Below are 16,633 nucleotides of genomic sequence, written 5' to 3'. Positions count from 1 at the left end.
CCGAGTTGACCAAAAATGTACCAAGTTCACAAAAAACTAAACCGGACCAGTTTGGTCCAATTCTAATTCCAGTTCTTGTAGTAAAAAAATAAACCGAGCCAAATTAAACTGGCTTAAATGTATATTATTTATTTATATAATATTAGGCCAAACCCAATTTTTTATCCAAGCCTAATCTTTCTTCAAGCCCATATACTCTTCCAAGCCATCAAGCCCAACTCCAAGGCCTTTATTTGTTTTTTAAGCCCAAAAAATAAAATTTTAGTTGGAATTTATATAAAAATAATAATAGTAATCTAGTCCAAAATCGGACTGAATTGGAAATCAGACCAGAACCAGTTCCAACTGAACTGGCTGGTTTTATAATTTTTTTTCACTAAAACTAGACCAAATCAGACCGGTTAAATAGTATCAGTTCTAATTCTGATTTAAGGTGAAAACCAGACTAAACCGGACCGCATCCACCCCTACTTCCTACCTCATGGTTTATAATGATTCCCTAATTATTAAACATTAAAAAAATTATTAAAATTATGAAAAATTATATATATAAAAATATAAAAAAAAGAAGGTAAAAATCTCTTATTTTCTCATATGTCCAATATCGCAACTATGACATATCACTTACAAGGATTGAACTCAAAAATGGATTTTTTAGCCAATGGGTTCCCACCACAGCGGTGGTGGATTGCCCCTCCCCTTATGGCACCCACGATCGAACCCCCAATGAAATTTAAATTTCAAGAAGAACACAAGCACAGGTCCCTAGATCGAACCTGGCTCTGATACAATGCTAAAATATGAAAATTATGAGAGAATATTTGTTTGTGGGAATTTTCTGTGTATTCTTCTCCTTGTAAGAGGTCATATTTATAATACAACAAAACCTAAATAGGCAAGTAAATAATAAATTCCTAAATCTATTTACAGTAGGAAATCAGGAATTAAAGTAAATCAATTACAATTATAATAGGAATTCTTGGTGTGTAAGGAAAGTAAGTCAATATCCACAAGTCACGCCAACACTCCCCCTCACGTTGGTGCATAGATGTCGCCAATGCCCAACTGATCCAGTGAATTGTGGAATGCTTTACTGGAAATCGCCTTTGTCAAAATATCCGCCAATTGATCCTCGGATTTCACAAAAGGAAACTGAAACACTTTAGCCTCAAGCTTCTGTTTGATGAAGTGTCGATCCACCTCAACATGTTTAGTACGATCATGCTGAACCGGATTCTGTGCAATGGCTATAGCAGCCTTGTTGTCACAAAAGAGATTCATTGTGGATGTAGGTTTATACCCGAGTTCAATAAGCAACTTTCTCAACCAAAGAAGTTCACAAATCCCTTTAGTCATGCCTCTGAACTCGGCTTCTGCACTGGATAAAGCTACTACATTCTGTTTCTTGCTCCTCCATGTCACCAAATTACCTCCCACGAATGTGAAGTAACCCGATGTGGATTTTCTATCTGTTACATTACCTGCCCAATCTGCATCTAAATAACCATCAATATTTAGATGACCATGCTTTGAGAACATAAGTCCTTTTTCAGGTGCAGACTTCAAATATCTAAGTATCCGAAGAACTGCATTCATGTGGTCTTCACTTGGAGAGTGCATAAATTGACTGACAACGCTCACCGCATAAGCAATGTCTGGTCGAGTATGTGAGAAATAGATCAATCTTCCCACTAACCTTTGGTATCTTTCTTTGTTAGTTGGAACTTGATCCGAATATTCTCCAAGATGATGATTCTGAACAATAGGAGTGTCCGTAGGTTTACAATCCAGCATTACTGTGTCTGTCAACAAGTCTAAGACATATTTCCTTTGAGAGAGAAATATGCCTTGCTGCGATCGAGCCACCTCAATTTCCAAGAAATACTTGAGTCCACCTAGATCCTTCATCTCAAACTCCGTAGCCAGATAGTCTTGTAGCTGTGATATTTCCTGTTTATCATTCCCAGTAATAATCATATCATCAACATAGATTATTAATGCTGTTACCTTCCATTTTTGATGTTTCAAGAACAGAGTATGATCTGAGTTGCACTGTTTGAAACCATTGTTCTTCATTGCCATGGTGAACCGTCCAAACCATGCACGTGGTGACTGTTTCAATCCATACAATGCTTTTCGTAACCTGCAAACTGTTCCAGTCTGAGTAGTATTATATCCAGGAGGAATGTCCATGTACACCTCCTCCGTGAGTTCGCCATGTAGAAAAGCATTCTTTACATCAAACTGGTGTAGTGGCCAATCCAAATTAGCTGCAAGGGACAATAAAACTCTGACGGTGTTTAACTTTGCAACTGGTGCAAAAGTTTCTTCATAGTCTATACCATAGGTCTGTGTGTACCCTTTTGCCACAAGTCTTGCCTTGTATCGCTCGATAGATCCATCTGCATTGTGTTTTATAGTAATTAAACACCCATCTACATCCGATAGTCTTTTTTCCTCGTGGTATAGTCTCCAATGTCCAAGTCTGATTTTTCTCAAGAGCTTTCATCTCCTCTTTTATAGCTTGGACCCACTTAGGATCTTTCAATGCTTCAGAGACCTTGGTTGGAATATGGATAGCAGACAACTGATGCACAAAAGCCTTGAGTGGTTCAGACAGCTTCTCAGTGGATACATGATTTGCAATTGGATACTTGGATGTCTTGCCAATATCCGGTGAATAACGGTTTGGTGGCTTCCCACGATTTTGCCTGAAAGGTAATTGATATCCAATAGTTTTATCATTTAAATGCACAAGTCTAGTAGGAGTAGTTACCTCAAGGATATTCTCAGGAGATTGGTCTGTTGGTACTGTTGAGTTAGAAAGGGGGTCTTCATCTTGTTGTTCTGTATTGTCTGTAGGTGTGGGACTCGGATCAGAAATATCTTCGTATGGATCAGGTGGGTCAGGCAATTGATCGCTATGAATGGGCGATTGGTCACTTTTCAACAGAGAGTAATCTCGTGCTCCAGACTCGGGATGATCAATCATTTCTGTACATAGGAGAATTTCTTTGTTTTCCAAGTTGCTCCAATTCTGTTCTTCACTTCGTATCTCCCCCTGAAGCGCAGAATTGGATGATGGGTCATGGAAGAACAGCTCAGATTCCAGAAAAGTCACATCCAAAGTGACATAGGTTCGTTGGGTAGAAGGGTGATAACAGCGGTAACCTTTCTGATGAGTGGCATAACCCACAAAAACACAACGAAGCGCACAGGGATCAAGTTTGCTACGTTGATTTTTGTGGAGATGAATGAAAGCCACACATCCAAAGATTCGGGGTGTGAGTACCAAAACAGAGGGCAGAGGTCTGTGTTGGGCAAGCACCTATAAAGGAGTTTTAAAGGTCAAGACACCAGAAGGCATGCGGTTGATCAGGTAAACTGCAGTGACAATAGCATCATCCCAGTGATGGCGAGGAACATGAGCGCCAATCAGAAGTGCTCGGGCGGTTTCAAGAAGATGTCGATTCTTTCGTTCAGCAACACCATTTTGTTGCGGTGTCTGAGGACAAGTCGTCTCATGGATAATTCCATGTTGTTGAAAGTATGTCTGAAAGTCATGATTGACAAATTCTCCACCATTGTCTGAGCGAAGAATCTGGATTTGAGCATTAAACTGAGTTTTCATCTGTTTGTGGAAGGACTGAAAACGGGAAAACACTTCGTTTTTATTCTTCAGCAAATAAAGCCATGTCATCCGTGTACAATCATCGATGAATGTGACAAACCATCGAACACCAGAAGGAGCAGTGATAGGCGAAGGTCCCCAGACATCAGAGTGAATTAATGTAAATCGGGATCGGGGTCTGAATCATAGACAAATTCAAGGTTGGGGTCATCATCGGAGTGGGGGTCGGGGTCGTCTTCGGAGTCGGGGTCAGGGTCGTCGTCGTCATAGTCGGGGTCGGGGTCGAGGTCGTCAAAAGAGGATCTTGATTCTGGATCGGGGTCTGAATCATAGACAAATTCGGGGTTGGGGTCATCATCGGAGTGCGGGTCGGGGTCGTCTTCGGAGTCGGGGTCGGGGTCGTCGTCGTCATAGTCGGGGTCGGGGTCGGGGTCGTCAAAAGAGGATCCTGATTCTGGATCGGGTTCGGGGTCAAAGTCTGCATCTGTAGGGGCAGAGCCATCTGGGCACTCAACTCAACGATGGTTGGTTGAGAATGAGAGAAGGAGTCGGTGGTGCTACCTCCATGAGGGTTGAAAAAATCATCAACCCTCATAGCGGCGGCGGGATTTTGAAACTAGAGTCAGCAATTCCAAGACAATTTCCACATCTTCTCTCCATTTCTTATAATTTGAGCCAGTGAGAGTTCGAATCGAGTTATGATTGACTGTACATGTTTTAAAACAAGATAAGCACTTTATATAAACAACTTTCCCCAGGATTTTAATCAAACACACTTAACCACATCTTTGGATAGTAAATTGAGCATGCTTTTTGACACTGAAAAACGAATAGATATGAACTTCCTGAGAAAAAGATCTTCCACATCTTTAGACAGAAGAAAATCTTTCACTAATCCATATCCATCCATGTTCTATGTCAATCCACCATGATGAAAACATATCAAACTGCTTACATCTTTGGACAGAAAGCCATTTTGATATGTTCTGCATCATGATGCAAAAATTTTGATCATGACCTTTGAATACAATGATCATGTAGTGATTGAGTTGCTTTGGCTTACTCAATCACCACACAAACACTGTAAGCGATGATCTGTAAAAACCTGTCATGAACATGATAAAGTTCATACTTTATATTGTTATCATGTTCATACTTTATAACTTAAAAACTGTCAGTTTATTTCCTTTGATTTTCCTGCACGAGATTTGTTAGGTAAAACATGATATAACTTAAGCTCTGATACCACATGTTAGTTCTTGAAAGATATAACATGTTTAACACTAACCTGAGTCTGACATAGTGCTGGACAGATTGGTTGTGCAAAGGTACTAAAGACTCTTCTCCTAGAAACCGATCCTTATAGCTATAACTCTGATGGGTGAATTTCTAATTGGCTTAGTTCGGGGTCAAAGTCTGCATCTGTAGGAGCGGAGCCATCTGGGCACTCAACTCAACGATGGTTGGTGGAGAATGAGAGAATGAGTCGGTGGTGCTACCTCCATGAGGGTTGAAAAAATCATCAACCCCCATAACACTAAATAAAATAATCTCTATTACAATAGGACAAAATATAATTGGTAAGTAACCAAAATTCTAATGAAATAAGGAACCAAAATTCTAACTAAATAAGGACTCGCCAACACTTCCCCTCAAGTTGGGCAAAGATATTTCGCACGCTCAACTTGACAAGCGAGTCACAGAACACCATACTTGAGAAGTAACAATTGTAGAGAAGATCTTTTACTCAACCACGAGTGAAACAAGTGACAAACTAAAACAAAGTTCACAGCGGAAACACAAGAGCAAACCCTAAAAAATAGGGCACATAGCAAAACACAGAAATCCTGTGAGCACGGCTGTAGATAAGGCAGAACACAGAAACCCTGTGAGCACGGCAGTAGGTAAGGCAGAACACAGAAACTGTGTGAGCACAACAATTGGTAAGGCAGAACACAGAAACCCTGTGAGCACGGCAATAGGTAAGGCAGAACACCGAAACCCCATGAGCACGGCAGTAGAGACAATGGCAACAATAAATTCTTCCATATAAACTTTAGCTAATTCACTCATACACAACTTCTCTTCAATCCTCCTCTCCCCTTGAAGAGAAGGGGTCGTCGGAGTCAAGAAATAAGCAACATCTTCATGGAAATATGTCAAGGTAATTGGGATAGGTCAATAAATATATCCCTTTCACTCCCCCTCCCCCCTCTCAAGGGGGGAGAAGAACACTTAAATTTCAAGAAGAACACAAGCACAGGTCCCTAGATCGAACCTGGCTCTGATACCATGCTAAAATATGAAAATTATGAGAGAATATTTGTTTGTGGGAATTTTCTGTGTATTCTTCTCCTTGTAGGAGGTCATATTTATAATACAACGAAACCTAAATAGGCAAGTAAATAATAAATTCCTAAATCTATTTGCAGTAGGAAATCAGAAATTAAAGTAAATCAATTACAATTATAATAGGAATTCTTGGTGTGTAAGGAAAGTAAGTCAATATCCACAAGTCACGCCAACATTTTCGCTGTAGCTATTTATTGGAACTTGAAAATGAATTCAATGTTATTTTATTTAACTCTTTCACAACAAAGGCTCAAAGCCCAAGCAGAAAACTAAGCAAAAGAGACAAACAATCCATTGTACTAGAGAAATTCAAGAAATCATCTACCACATTAAGAAGAGGATTCTCAAAGAAAGTGAACCCAAGCAAGAGTTTGAAATTCTTCAGTTGGAACTAAACAACATTTGTGTTTAGGCATTCCGTTATTTATTTTCGCCAACTTATTACATTGAACATTTTTCTCAAGCTTGTTCAAATATGCAAAACCTTGCGTTCACAATAGTGAAGCCTCCATCTACCAAAAGATTATGTCCACTAACATACTTTGACTCATCACTTCCCAAGTAAAGAGCAGCTTCAGCAATATCTTCTGCCTTAAGAACCCCACCTTTAAGGTTGGAATAAACACCATGAACTCCATCATCATCAAGCTTAAAGAAGTCCTTCGCCAACGGTGTGGCAACTATATATGGCGACACACAATTTACCCGAATACCGTGTTGTCCAAGCTCTATGGCCGTATTTCTCATCAGCCCTAGTACTCCATGCTTTGAACTCGTGTAGGCATGTGATGCGCACCCCCCAATGGTGGAACAAGCACTGGCAGTGTTAATTATGCTTCCTTGGCCAGCTGGGATCATAACACGAGCTGCATGTTTGATCCCCAAAAACACACCAACCAAATTTACCCCAATCACTTGCTCAAATTCTGCCTTGTCATTGTCAAGGATGTTGGTTTTTGCTATACCAGCTATGCCTGCATTGTTGAACATGATGTCTAGCTTTCCATATTTGCTTGTGGCTGTTTTAACAGCATTTTCGACATCTTCTTCTTTTGTTACGTCGCAATGGACGAATGAAGTAGACGAAGAACTTAGGTCTCTACAAATAGATTCAGCCAAGTTATCTTGCACATCTGCAATCACAACTTTAGCTCCATGTTTTGAGAAGAGTCTTGCAGTGGACTCTCCTATGCCGCTCGCCCCACCAGTGATTAGTGCCACTTTACCTTCAAGCCTTCAATATTGACGCAGAGTGTTAGTTTCAGTAAAAACATAAATAACAATGGCATCACTTTCATATGGTGAAAGTCTTATGTTCCACTCATCAGCGTAAGGAAGTTGGATTTAGTATTACATGGACTTATTCGCTAACTCCAGATAAATTTTCTCATGAAATAAAAATTTATATAAAATGGTCCTTTAATATAAAAGTTATAATGAAACTATAGAGAGAGAAAAAGAAAAAAAAAACAAATTAAGGATATTTTTTGGCAAGTGAAAACGATATCTATAATTCAACCTTAAAGAGGATCTCCAGTCACAAAAAATCAATATAAAAAGTACACCAACAACCGCGGCGGCCCTAACTAGCATTCTGAGTGTTGTTTTATGCTGGAAAATAACTAATTACTCAAAAGGCCCCCTCCCTCTCTTTTTTTTTTTTTTTTTTTCTTCGGCCGGAGTCAAAGACCAATTGAAATAAAGTAGTTCTATTTCCATCTTACATTGCATCCTCGTTTTATTATTATTTTTAAAACATAATTAGAATTCAAAAGGCAACTTAGGGCTGGCACACAGCCACGATAGTCACCAGAGCTTAAAATGAAAATAACAAGATTTAGGAGGTGTGAAGAGGGAAAAAAAAAAAAAAATTAAAGTAAATAGATGCATATAAATTATAATACCTTCTTGCAGCAGCAGCGAGTAATGAGAAATTTCCCATAGTCATCAAATTTTCAAACCAGTATAACAACAAAATGCACTTGCTGGTGGAGACCGTCACCAAAGCTTTTCTAAGCTCTTCTTTGGACTTCCGAGTGTAACTAGTAGTAGACTTGTAGCTATATTTATAAGTCCACTTGTGACATGCGTATCATGTTTATATTCAGTATAATTATTTCTGCTACCCACAAAAAGACTACTACTCGCACTGTAGTCTGTAAGTGACTCAACTCAATTATATTCTATATGATTACGAGAAATTTTTGGTGTAATATTAACACCGCAACCGTAATATTACGAATTTCCACGTTAATATGAGCCGATAACATAATTTAACAACAACATTACGAGTGGTGTTACAAATTATTGTTATTACTATTATTTTGGGGGTAGAATGAGCATCTATTAGATTGTATTGTCTTCTTCTCTTTCATACCAGCAGCTACATGGAAGTGATGGTACGATTAGAACAGGGTACGCATGCTTTGGCACAGGAAAAAGTATTGGTGGTCTTCATATAATGTGATTGATGTAAATATATATCCATACAATTTTGATCTGCAAAGCCTGCAGCATGAAACAAGAAACAAGTGGATACATGTCTGCCACGTTCTAGCATGTTTATCTGGGACTTCTCTATAGAAAAGAGCTTTATATAAAGCAATTGATGCTATGATATCCCAATTGACGAAGCTATAGCTCACCGACAACAAAACAAAAAGTAACACAATTGTAATACCCTACACAGGCCAGTCCATTGATTTTGAAAGTCTTTGTAAAAATAAAAGTTGAAAATGAGAATGGTGAAGTTCTCCAGAGGACCACAGCCAGCCCAATCCAGCATATCAGCAGTAAGGGGGACTGTGGTGAAGTTCTCCAGAGGACCACAGTCAGCCCAATTATTCTTCCAAAACAAGATATTGTCACCATTCTCAACTCTCTATTTAAGACCTTTGGAGGCGAGTTGAGTCCCAAAAAGAATACCTCGCCAAGTACTAGAGCAATTTAGGAATTTAAGATTAGGCGCAGCAAGCAAACTTTGGTCTTTTAGGTACTTGCCATTGAGAACTTGGGACCAAAGACCCTGCTTTTTTTGAATAAGTTTCCAACCAGTCTTGGCAAGAAGGGCCTGGTTCATAAAATGGGTCTTTTTTAGACCTAGCCCACCACAGCTCTTAGGATGGCAAACAGTGTCCCAGTTGACAAGGTGGATTTTAGTTTGGTCACCGGTATAACCCCACAAGAAATCCCTGTTAATCTTATCAAGCTGGTTACAAGTAGATATAGGAAGCTCAACCGATTGCATCGTATAGATTGGAATAGCAGAGGTGACAGCTTGCAAGTAAGAGAGTCTCCCTGCCATAGATAAAGTGTGGCTCTTCCAGGAGGCTAATCTGCGCTGCACTTTGTCAACAATCCCAAAGTAAGTATCCTTGGTAATTCTAGATTGGATCAAGGGAACACCAAGATAATTCCCAAGGCAATCCGTGAGGGGAGACCCGCACATATTGGCTATACAAGCAGCAATTCCAGTTTCAGTATTAGGGGAACAGCAGATTCTAGATTTCTCAAAGCTAACTTGCTGACCCGAGGCACCACAAAAGAGGTCCAAGCAATGCTTCATAAGCTTAGCTTGGTGGATAGAGGCTTCCCCGAATAAAATGAGGTCATCCGCAAAGAAAAGGTGGGATATAGCAGGGCCATTTCTAGCAACCTTAACAGGTTTCCAGGTTCCAGAGGAGATATGTTCAATGATAATATGGGAAAGTTTTTCCATGCATAGGACAAAAATGTAAGGGGAGAGGGGGTCACCTTGTTTGATCCCAGCATTCGGAGAGAACCTTCCAGTAAGCTCACCATTGAGAATGGCTTGGTATCTGACCGACTTGATGCACTGCATGATAAGAACCAGGAGTTTGCCTCTAATCCCAATTTCCCATAGCACATCATAGATGAAATCCCAGTTAATCCTGTCATAGGCTTTGGAGAGGTCAATTTTCCAAGCGATGAACCCCTTCTTGCCTTTAGAATTTCTGAATTTATGAAGGACCTCTTGGGCAACGATAATGTTGTCAACAATCTGCCTGCCAGGGATGAAGCTAGCTTGCGCAGGACTGACAATCTTTTGCATGAGAGGCCTGAGCTTCTGAACAATGATCTTAGACACCACTTTGTACAACGTATTGCAAAGGCTGATAGGCCTTAACTGGGCAACAGAGCTAGGACTAGCCACTTTAGGAACAAGGGTAATCAGCGTGTCATTTAGATCATCCAGGATGCTTGCAGAGCAGAAACAACCAGCAACTAACTCAACAAAAGTTCCCTGACAAAGATCCCAAAAATCATGGTAGAACTTAGCAGGGTATCCATCCGGGCCTGGAGCTTTAAGACTGCCAATACTGAACAAAAAATCCTTAATGATTTGAGGATTAACGTCACAATTGAGGGTGGCCAACTCAGAGTTCTCCAAGCTAGGAAAAAGCTGGGGGAGATCAGCATTAGAGTATCTCATCGTTTGGGCAGCAAAGAGGTTCTTGAAGTAGTTGACAATGATAGACTCCATTTCATTTTTATCGTTAGTCCACGTACCTTGAGCATTAGTGAGGCCCTCCAGCTTGTTCCTTCTTCTGCGAATAATGGTAGACAGGTGGAAAAACTTGGTATTACGGTCCCCTTCTTTAAGCCAAGTGTTCATTGACTTCTGTAACCAAAAAAGTTCTTCTTGGTCAAGCAAGGCTTGGTATTCATTGGTGAGCTCTTTTTCCAAATCAGCCAGAAAAGGGGAGTGTCTTCTGCAGAGGGCTTTTTGAATCCCGCCAATTCTAGCCAGCAGCTTCTTCTTGTTTCGAAATAAACTCCCAAACACTTCCATATTCCAAGTAGTGAGAGCATATGAAAGGGCTTGAGTTTTTTGGAGGATACTTCCAGTAAAGTTAGCCCATTTATCAACCACAAAGTTGCGAAAGGTAGGGTGCAGGAGCCACATGGCTTGGAACCTGAAAGGTTTGGCAGTAGCACAGGGGAGGTGAGCAGACTGGAGGCTAATGAGTAAGGGGCAATGGTCAGACTTGACTCTAGGGAGGTGTCTGACAAAGGCCTCGGGAAATTGATGTCTCCAGTTAATGTTGGACAGACCGCGATCCAATCTTTCCCAAGTGAGGACACCATTCTCATTTTTCCTGCACCAAGTAAACTGAGCACCAATAAAACCAAGATCAATGGACTCTTCTAGGGGAACCACTGCGAGGCTTGTCCCAGTGTAGTTCTCCTTTGTGTTTTTGTCGGGCTTAGGCCCTCCTTGTAACCAAAAAAAAAAATAAAAGTTGAAGCCTTTTTCGTTTAGTAAATTTAAAAATTATAATTCTTTTTTAAAAAATGAGTTTTTAAATAGTGATTTTAAGTTTTAAAAACTTGTTTAGTATTGAACTCCAAACTATTTTTAAGATCTAAAAAAATTGAAATTAAAATCAGAAAATCAGAAATCCTAAATTCCCAAATTGATGAAATTAACAACGAAAAAAAAAAAAAAAAAGTGAGAGAGAGAGAGAACTATAAAATATCTTTTTTTAATAATGGGGTTGTTTTTGAGTTTTTAAAATAGACCTATTAAACAGATTTTTATGACTTTAAACTTAAAATCTGTTTTTGAATTTATAAAATTGAATCTAAGTACAATACCAAACATATATACAGCCAACGAACAAATCACATTTTCTTTGAAAAATATGTGGGACACTGGGCCTGTGTCATAATATCATGATTCATGAAATGGAGAGTAAAAATGCTAATGCATGACACGAAATCAATTGATTATTTACTTTAGATATTACCATGATAATATCAGATAATGACTATTTCATCCATTTCTCCTGGCTTTAGTATTAGTGCCACCGAAGGAAGCTGCTATGTTTTGTGACAAACATGAATATCACAAGAAATGGTACGTAAGAGACGCTGCGCAAAGTACAACTAATATGATGCATCTGTATAGAAATTGCATTTCCTTGTATTATTCAATTGTACAAAGTACATATTTATATGAGTGCATAAAGTCTAACTTATGGTAGGAGAAGATTATGTACTCAGCAGTGGCGGTGGATCCAGGATTCTCGATTCAAGAGGTCAAAGTATAAAAGTGTCGATTTTTTTTTTATGAAAAAAATAGCACTAAAATGCATAAAGATAGTACATATATTCAATTCTCCAAAAATTAGGATATGAATACGACACGTATACGAAAATTAAAATCATATATTTATTAATTTTTATAAATTATTATTGTACTAATATATTAGTTAAATATATCACTGGGTATAGACTAAAAAGTTTAAAGGGTTTTATTAATAAATATTTGGGCCAGACTTTTTAAAAAGAACTACAAGTTATTAATAAATATTTGGGCCAGACTCATACATGGCCCAGACTTTTTAAAAAAGCCTACAACTAGTGAAACGGTGAGTTTCAACTAAAATGAGGCATAAGCTAGGGCAAATCACCAACATCATCTTCTTCACTGCCTCTGCAACCCAAAAAAAATTCAAGTCGTGGTGCTGCCAGAGCAGAGCAGATGCGTCTAGTAGAAGTTTATAGAGCAGCGCAAGGCAAGCCCACAGGGGACTTTCATCAAGCACCTTGCACACAAGAGGTCGTCGGTGGAGTCCACCGCCAGATTTCAGGCATCCCAAGGGGTGTGACCCCTCTTGTCCCAACATGCGTCCACCACTAGTACTCATATTGAATCCTTGTACTACAAGAAAGCTAATAACTAGGAGGAGAATCTGGCATTGACCGGTTGTCGTGTGGTACAAGGGAAGTTTCATTATCCTCGACTCTGCCATTTTCTCTTTTTTATCATTTTCGCAAGAACATTCTAAGGCCAATGATGAATGGAATCTAACTGAATCTTTTTTTTCTTTCTTTTTACTTCAAGATTATTCCACAGTGGTATCTAGGATTGGATTCTCTCATGAAACCGATATATCAACATAAACTTCGACATATGAGGTTCTCTTTCCAAGGCAGCGATCATATCCTTGATAAGAAAAAAATTTCTTGTAACGGGAATAGCACTGTTTCGCTATTCCTGGCCAACAATATAATGACACATGAAAAAATTATCTCACGTTTCATTATGTTATTGGTCGGGAATAGTAAAAAGTAGAGTATACCGTTGCATGAGAGTTTCTCTCTGTTGATAGATATATATAGTACTAGTCATCCTTGTTTGAGGCATGATAACTTGGTTCCTTTCCAGATTTTCTAGTAGCCCATTGGAAAAAACAACGAAAACAAATTTCAACGATCAAAGCACCAACATAGTAAAATATTGCAAGAAACCGATTGAAGTTTGAGGATTTTTCTCATGGGATTCGAATTCTCTGCTTGAATCTTCTCCACCTTAATTTTTCCATATTTAATTCAAGAAACTTAAAGTTGACACATCACAAAGCTCAATTTCCTCACAATTTGATAAAAAATTATTTTTTATATTAATAGGAAAAACGAGTATAAAGAACACGTACAGTATGTAAAGGGAAACATTCCAATAACAATATGGCATACATGAATAAAAACTTAACAATTGGGCTGAGCCAACTAAAAAGCTAAGCCTGAAACGATATGAGGAAAATCACTCTAGAAAATAAATTTTCTATAACCCCTCTCTACCGCAATAATTTCCCTGAATCTAGTCCAATGACATCAGGGACAATTAAGAAAGAGAAAAATAACCCAATTGAGTTATCGTCCAGATAGTCATTAGTCTCTCTTTTTCCTTTTCAATGTCTCAGCAAGCTTTTCTTTTCCCCCAAAACCTTCGTAAACACCTATCTTCCCACCACATGGTCTATAATCTTTCTCCAATTTAAAAATAAACAAAAATATATATTCTTTCCTCATATGTTCAATCTTGCAACTATGGTACATCACTTGAACCCAAAAATCGATGTTTGAAAAGAAATATGATGGGCACCTCCTCTGTAGATATCCATGTTTAATTGAGTGTTTGGTTATTTGGATTGGATTATATGTGAGTTCAATGAATAATAGGCCTCTTTGAGTTTGGCTAATGTTGTTTTAGACAACAGAGGCTCAAAGTCCAAGCAGAAAACTAAGCAGAAGAGACAAACAATCCATTGGGCTAGTACAAATGGCTCTTGTCCTGGAGACACCCACTAAATCGACACCACTGCATTATTTAGAGCCATAAGAAGAGGATTCTCAAAGAAAGTACATCCAAGATCAGAGCAAGAGTACGAAATTCTTTCGTTGGAACAAAACAACATAAACGTTTAGGCATTCCTTTATTTCTTTTGCCATCTTATTAGATTGAACATTTTCTCAAGATTGTTCAAACATGCAAAACCTTGGGTTTACAATGGTGAAGCCTCCATCGACCAAAAGATTATGCCCACTAACATACTTAGACTCATCACTACCCAAGTAAAGAGCAGCTTCAGCAATGTCTTCTACCTTGAGAACCCCACCTTTAAGGTTGGAATAAGCACCATGAACTCCATTATCATCAAGCTTAAAGAAGTTCTTTGCCAACGGTGTGGCAACTATATACGGCGACACACAATTCACACGAATACCGTGTTGTCCGAGCTCCACTGCTGTATTTCTCATCAACCCTACTATACCATGCTTTGAACTTGTGTATGCATGTGATGAGCCGCCCCCGATGGTGGAACACACACTAGCAGTGTTAATTATGCTCCCTTGGCCAGCTGGGATCATAACGCGAGCTGCATGTTTGATCCCCAAAAACGCACCAATCAGATTTACCCTAATCACTTGCTCAAATTCTGCCTTGTCATTGTCAAGGATGTTAGGTTTTGCTACGCCACCTGTGCCTGCATTGTTGAACATGATGTCAAGCTTTCCATATTTTCTTGTGGCTGTTTTGACAGCGTTTTCCACATCTTCTTCTTTCGTTACATCGCAATGGACAAATGAGATGGACGAAGAGCTTAGATCTCTGCAAACAGATTCAGCCAAGCCGTCTTGCACATCTGCAATCACAACTCTAGCTCCATGTTTTGAGAAGAGTCTTGCAGTGGACTCTCCTATGCCGCTCGCTCCACCAGTGATTAGGGCCACTTTACCTTCAAGCCTTCAATATTAACGCAAAGTGTTTAGTTTCACCAAAAACACAAATAAATAACAATGTCATTTTAGTGTATTGACATTCTGAGGGAAAATAAACCGATCTATTAATTCTATTTGCACCTAACATATATTTATATATCGTCCCATCCCATTGCTTTGAAATTTTCCATCTGACATTCATTAAAAATCAAAATTGCCTTACTAATGATTGAAATCAATTAAATCCTATTATTATTATTATTTTAAACATAATAAGAATTCAAATAGAAATTTAGAACTTGCAGATAGTCATGATAGTCACGGCAACTACGTGCCCATCCTAGAAAGCAAAAGAACACAAACCTTCTTGCAGCAGCAGCAAGTAATGAGAAACTTCCCATGCTCATCAATCTTTTAAACCTCTATAATAATAATATTCACTTGCTGCTGGAGACCACCGAAGTCGTTCTAACCTCTCTTTGAACTTCGCAGTGAAACTTTGTTGTAGACTTGTAGCTGTATTTATAAGTGCACTTCAAAAAACACGTGAATTTTGTGCAACGTGTTTATATTTAGAACAATTATTTGTGCTTACCAACTATTACTCACACCATAATTGACTAAACTTAGGGCCGGTCCTGGCATGCTGCAAGTGGCCCCATCACACAGGGTCTTAACTCTTTTTTTTTTTATTTTTTTACCGAACATACTAATATTTAACTTTATCAAATGAAAACACTAAAAAATGTATGAATTTGATTTGTAATTGGTATTACATGCTAATTGATGATGAATTTTAGTTATAAAAAAATTGTTTTATGACATTAAGTTATGGCATTTTTTTATATAGTATTTTCATATTAGATTATGTGAGGTCTTCAGTTTAAGTTTCGCACAGGACCCTCAAAATCTTAGGATCGGCCTTGACTAAACTCAATTATATTCAATACAATTACAACAAACTTTTGGTGGGACATGAACACAACACTCGTGATATTATGAATTTACATGTTTTAATATGGACGTATGACCAAACAATGTGTTGGGGCGGTGGTGTGGGACAACATATAAACCAAACAAGACATTAAAAAATTTCAATTTTTCAATCTTAACAATGTTTGGAAAAATAAAAGGCAGAAAACAATTGTTCATTCAATTAGGTTTCAAAATAACACTCGTCGTTCTTTCATATCTTGAAAACCATCTATGATTGAATCAATGCTAAACTTTTCTGCAATTTCCCTTTCGATGTACATAATCAAAGAGTCCGTGAGAAATTCGTCTTCTAGGTTGTTTCTTCATCTACAAATCAATTACAAAATTTATTAAGGACTTGATTCATAAATAAAAAATTCATATTCTATGCATAGAACATATAAGATACGAAACATATAACTATAACAATGAAAACTTCAATTTTCACTCATATAAACATATACAAATATATTCTCATAAAAAATAAATAAACAAAGGAAAAAACTATGACTATGTAAAGTTATCTAATCTGGAATTAAAAAATTTGAAGCAGGAGGTTGGAGAGCAAACAACCATATTTAATTATTTTATTTTGTTGTGTACGGCTGATTCAAACTAAGTTCATGTTGCTTCATATGGGAACAA

The 16,633-nt window shown here is 38.2% G+C and overlaps 2 protein-coding genes across 2 annotated transcripts; both read right to left on the bottom strand.

Moving 5' to 3' along the window:
• LOC18774019 (secoisolariciresinol dehydrogenase) lies at positions 6,185 to 8,024 on the bottom strand. Its single transcript, XM_007206308.2, has 2 exons — positions 7,888 to 8,024; positions 6,185 to 7,217 (listed from the first exon to the last, which is right to left on the bottom strand). Exons 1-2 carry the CDS (start codon positions 7,929 to 7,931, stop codon positions 6,443 to 6,445), a joined length of 819 nt encoding a protein of 272 aa, XP_007206370.2. The 5' UTR covers positions 7,932 to 8,024; the 3' UTR covers positions 6,185 to 6,442.
• Positions 14,165 to 15,518, bottom strand: LOC18774641 (secoisolariciresinol dehydrogenase). The gene is made up of 2 exons (XM_007207043.2): positions 15,377 to 15,518; positions 14,165 to 15,038 (listed from the first exon to the last, which is right to left on the bottom strand). Exons 1-2 carry the CDS (start codon positions 15,418 to 15,420, stop codon positions 14,264 to 14,266), a joined length of 819 nt encoding a protein of 272 aa, XP_007207105.2. The 5' UTR covers positions 15,421 to 15,518; the 3' UTR covers positions 14,165 to 14,263.

The sequence above is a fragment of the Prunus persica genome, chromosome G6, assembly GCF_000346465.2.
Source record: "Prunus persica cultivar Lovell chromosome G6, Prunus_persica_NCBIv2, whole genome shotgun sequence".
NCBI classification, from domain to species: domain Eukaryota; kingdom Viridiplantae; phylum Streptophyta; class Magnoliopsida; order Rosales; family Rosaceae; genus Prunus; species Prunus persica.
The sequence above is the reverse complement of the archived record's forward strand: the minus strand, read 5'-3'. Positions and strand labels throughout refer to the sequence as shown.